The 5478-nt window shown below is 40.2% G+C and overlaps 1 protein-coding gene across 1 annotated transcript; it reads right to left on the reverse strand.

Moving 5' to 3' along the window:
• LOC146163779 (uncharacterized) lies at window positions 1-4874 on the reverse strand. The gene is made up of 3 exons (XM_083380590.1): window positions 4504-4874; window positions 2350-3044; window positions 1-281 (listed from the first exon to the last, which is right to left on the reverse strand). Exons 1-3 carry the CDS (start codon window positions 4779-4781, stop codon window positions 1-3), a joined length of 1254 nt encoding a protein of 417 aa, XP_083236716.1. The 5' UTR covers window positions 4782-4874.
• Window positions 4875-5478: the final 604 nt, after the last annotated feature.

Consider the following 5478-nt stretch of genomic DNA (forward strand, 5'->3'; position numbering starts at 1 on the left):
TTATTTTTTACGTTCCTGTAACCAATAAACTTGAAAGCGTGACGGGTCTGTGACTTCAGCGGCCAACGACACGTCGATCGGCATCTGTCGGTGGTTTAGCAAGCTGAAGCCGTGGAGAAGCTTGGACGAGAGCAAGTCTTTAAGTCCGCTGGTCGGATGAGAGGCCCGCTCAAGTTCCGCTATCTCGGGCGCCCGCAGCAGCCGTAGCGCTGACAAATTAGCTGCGGCCAGTTTGCGCTCTTTCTGACCGCATCTTCGTTTTCCCACGCTTCGTACCTGTCCTGCGGTGATTGCATTACGCCTAAGGCGGTGCTAATCAGCTAAATACTCTTTCTGCTTGGATGTATAACAGGATTTTGGTGAACTTGAATTTTTAAGGAATGCGCATGATGAGCGTGATCTCGCGCAAAAACACCACCAGCGAAAACCAATAAACCAATAAAACCGCGCGGTTTGCTTGTTGATCGACATAGATTAGAAATTGAAACTTCGATGATTAAAAAGTCTTTGTGAGGTAGGTACGAGGCAAATATGAGTCGTTGAGAAAATAATTTGAGGCATTTATTGCTGATTTACATTCCAAATGATTTATAAGGACTGTTTTTAGAAATAAAAAGTTATATTTACGCAGAAGATAGTTTACTACAGTTCTTTGCTACATAAGTACATAGGTTGACAGTTTGAAAGCTGAATTAATTCTTCATTAGTCATTTTTAAGTGATTCCGTCATATTTTTTTTTCACCTATTTTATGTTCATGACGATTTAGAGGAAAATGGAGATATTCAGTTGGCAGAGTTTAATGCCTGTATTTCAATTCATCCAACTCGAGTATTTTTTAATAAATTTGTTTTAAGGTAAATTTGTTCGGAGCCCAACTCCTATTCAGCAAGTTCTCAAGTGTTAAATCTATTGCACAAAAAGCAGGCAAAATGCTAAAACCGATTCTCACCAAATGGAAATGTGGTTTTTGCTAAAGTGTAAGTTGAATGAAGTAAAATCAAATACAGCTCATTTGATAACAAATCGTATTTTTTTGTTCTTCGGACCATAAACTTTGGGGTCAAAGAAATTAGAGCAATTTTTTGGTGTATTTATTTTTATATGACCATTTGAACCGGTCTAAATTGTGTGAATTACATAACAATTGAATGGCCAACCGTAGTAAATTTGTCAACAAATTTGGGCGTGCGTTTTGTAAAGACGATTTCGATACAAATTCGAGAATCACTTTAAAGAAAATTTAATATTGCAAGCACAAGTCAATGTCATACAGGTCTTTTCCAACTCCCAATTATTTAAGCTCTGTTAGCCAAAGACAGACTTTGACACGCACAGCCAAACCTCTACATAATGCGCTGTTGCTAAATCCGGGCTGCGGTAGTACAAAGTTTAATTGAAGCCAGTGAAGCTAAGACTGTTTAGATAGGCATATGGCATTTACGACGTACGCCATTTAAGGCATTATATTTTCCCGATTTTAGCAAAATTAGACGATTATGTGTATTGAGGAAACTGTACTGCATTTACATTACCTAAAGTGTTTGTAATTGAAAATAGTCCATAACATGTTACCAGTTATTCCTAATTCGTATACACCCCTTTTTGATAGTAGTGCCCTTTTTAACTTACATATAGATTACATTTCATAGCGACTCTTTAAAGGCAGAGAGGTATCCGACAATTCGCCTTTTTTGTGTTTAGATATGCGATTTTTCGTGCGTTTTGTAACATCTGCGGACAAGCAAACATATAGTAACTTCATATTATTATAAAATGGGTCAAATCTTTATTTGTAAATCCTAATTTTTAAAAGATGAAAATGGCGCTGTTATTGTACCACAAGACGCTGTTTTACCTTTTCTCTTGCCTTTTTTATTCTTAATCAGCTCTGTAGATTCTTGACCAAATTTATTATCGTCAAACGAAACAAAGAATAAACAGTTTGCAGAGATTTATAGTGGCATAATTAAGTATACCAAATTTTAACATTAACGCTTTTTAACTTGATTATGTATAGATTTATGGAAAAATTATGTTAATGTATAGAAAAATCAGGTAATACAAAGACCGAGAAATAAAAATAGACAACCGGTTAAAGCAAAAAAAAACTAAAACAAAAAACACCATATCGTCAGTTGAAACAACTAGGAAACAATGAAACACATCGACAATGTTAGATATTTGTTCTTTTTGCAATTTTGACTCGCGAAAAAGTGCCGACAACGCAATTCGCAAGCTCAAGCGAACGAAAAAACGCGAGAAGTAAACGATAACAAAACGTTAGAGTGCTACGTAGTTTTTTGTGCCGAAGCAATGACGTCACTGACGCTCGTCCGGCATGACGTACCCAGTTGCGTTTGCGCAAGTTTCGGCGTCGCGCTGCCCTTGACGCCACCCGTAAGCGCCTCGTCGAATTCGCCGAGACGCCCCGTTCTGAAGGGGTCCAAAGCCAAGACGTGCGCGTAAAAGGGCGCTTCGTCCAGCGTCGCATCGAAATAAGGGATTCGGACGACTGGGTGGAAGCCGTTCGAAGCGTGAAAGCTGGCCGAGCGGTCACTGTGGCTTATAGCCGCAACAAGGGGCGCTCCAGGGTTCCTCAAAATGTCCAGGCCGCTTTCGGTTTGCGACAAGATTTGCTGTTGCGCGTCGTTGCCACTTTGAGCTTGAAAGCGTGACGGGTCTGTGCCTTTGGCGGCCAACGACACGCTGGTCGGCATCTGTCGGTGGTTTAGCAAGCAGAAGCCATGGAGAATCTTGGATGAGAGCAAGTCCTTAAGTCCGCTGGTCGGATGAGAGGCCCGCTCAAGTTCCGGTCTCTCGGGCGTCCGCAGCAGCCGTCGCGCTGACAAATTTGCTGCGGCCAGTTTGCGCTGACTGTCCTTCCAGTGCCGCGCCATGATTCGAATCGCCTCCCGATAAACCAGGCTGCCGAATCCCTTCGATGAAAACTCTGGAATGATGGCGCAAAACAGTCCGTTCCACATTGGCAGATTTGATGACGCGATCTTTCTGGCGACGTTTTCGTTTTCCCACGTTTCGTACCTGCGTCAATCGCAATTATTGGATAAGGAAAGCGATGCTCATCAGCTTAACAGCTCCATAAATTTGATATGTAGATTTGATGCAGATAAGTTTGCTGCTATACCGCTTGGTGAATGCCTGTACGTTAAAATCCGAACGTAATGCACGGTTTTACTGTTATCTCGCGCCAAATGCTTGCAGAATTTGTGAAACGAAAAACCTTTAATGGAAATTCGGACGAAATCGTTAATAAACTTTAAATGGAAATTCGGACGGATTTTCCATGACTCTGAATTTAAGGACGAAATCGTTAATAAACTGAAGAAAGATCTTCCAGTTTTTATGGCGTGCATTTGGAATGACGATCACGACACACAATTCAAACAGCTCTCTTGGGCCTGTCTATTACGGAAAAGCTCAAGTCGTTGTCAACTATGTGTCGTATAGTTCGTTGCAAAAAAGTTAGATAAAATTCAACATTTAAAATAACTTGGCATTCAATTATTTCGTTACAACACACTACCTTTTATGGAACTATACTTAAGATGTAGGTGTTCTTTCACTTTAATTTGTAAACAACACTGTCAAGGGTCAAACAGTGTATACAATTCAGTGTCAGCCACATTTAAACCAAGGTAATGTCGTTCTTTTGTTTTTTGCAATCAAGATAAAATCAATTTAAAGAAGGTAAAAATTCCCCGGCATGACGTGGTTGCAGACTATTTTTGGAATCACTTTTCGTATCGCCATTAAAATACAAACAAAGCTGTTCTACGATTTGATTAGGGAAGACAATTTTTATTTAGCACAAGATTGTATCATTAATCTTATTGACTCAGTTATGTACTTTGTACACTCCCGTCTACGCCTCATATAGCCCATTACTAACACCAAAATTTTCCATTAATTCACAACAATTCGTTCTACAGGGTGTTGCAGAAAAACCTGCCACAATTTAAACAATTACCGTACCAAAGCTTTAGCAGTCTGACAGGAGGTTCAATTGAAAGTTTGCAGCAAATGACTTACCATTTGTGTTTAGTTTTGATATGTAAATAATGTTTTGTGCAAATTTTTAAAATTTTGTATTTGTATGTAAAATATCCTGAACTGGCAAAACACTGTGCATTAATTGTGGAAGATTTCTTTAGAAATGCGGAATCTGTGACACGAGGACGCTTCTACAGGATGTAATCTTTAAAACATAAATACATTAAATGGCAACCTTTTGACTTGTGACAATAAATGTTTTGATTGCTTTATTGTCTCTTTTTCCTAGTTTAAAATGTGGTGGGTTTTGTTTCCGCTCCCAGTACAACCTATTGTATAAGAAACAAAACATGTGCCATGCAGATGAGGAAAATGTCGTACGTTGCAATCTGGTCCTCTGACAGCCTCACCATTTTGGATAAGTGAACATTTCAAATTAAATATCAATCGCATATAGGTTATCGAAGCGGAGCAATATAAAATATCTTACCTCATAACTCTCTCCAGTCCTTCCTTGGAAATATCGGCGAGTCCGTGTTTCTCGTAAGCTTTCCAGTAGGGCTCGTCACTTCCGATCGCCCAACCGCACCCGTCGCTAGAGGGCGGTACGAACAACACGCCGCCGACCAGCTTCGTCCCTTCTCCTTCGCCGTCCTTACGTCCGCTGATGGCCAGCAAAATGCCCTGGCCGCTACGCACTGTGACGTCATAGTTTGCGTCGAGGTAGGCGCGCAGGAAGGCGTCGCGCTTATTGTCGTCGGGCACCATGTACTTGTACAAGGGGTAGCGGCGAAACGACTGGACAAAGCACTCCCTTATTCCCGGCCAGTCGTCGTGCGAATTGGACAGCTCGATCCTCGCGTTTCTAAAATTCGACGTTGGCTAGATTTCGACTTTATGTTGTAAAACATATTTGGTTTATTTTGCATAAGGCTTACGCTGTTTTCAGGTTATAAAAAATCCTATATCAGAATTTGGCTACGACTATAAATTATTAAAATTAATTTATTGTGACCATTTTTGTGCGAGCCCATTACTACACTCTAAACGTCGAAACCTTCTTCAAAAGTGGCTTGGGCACAACTAAAATAATCAAGATATGTCTGTTTCATAATGAAAACCACAAGGTATTAAATGTGAGACGGAGCGGACGTGGAACTATTTTATCCGAAAATGTATAGTGAAAATTCCGTGCGGCCGCAAGCAGTTAACATCACATCACACAACGCTAAGTCAATGTTTACGTGGCGCGCCCATGGTTTCGGTATAACCTTGTGTGAACTTCGTGTGGTTACTATGCCACATAGGGTGGAAAGAAATATATATAAATGAATTAAGCCACTATATCGTATGTTAACAAACAGCACGTAAATTGTAAAACAAACTTGTTAGTAAAAAATAAACTAATCTACCTTTTTTCGCAATGCACTTGTCCTGTCATCTTGTTGTGCACAAGCCGAATGAA

Source organism: Ascidiella aspersa, chromosome 2, assembly GCF_963924565.1.
Source record: "Ascidiella aspersa chromosome 2, kaAscAspe10.2, whole genome shotgun sequence".
In the NCBI taxonomy this organism is placed as follows: Eukaryota; Metazoa; Chordata; class Ascidiacea; order Phlebobranchia; family Ascidiidae; genus Ascidiella; species Ascidiella aspersa.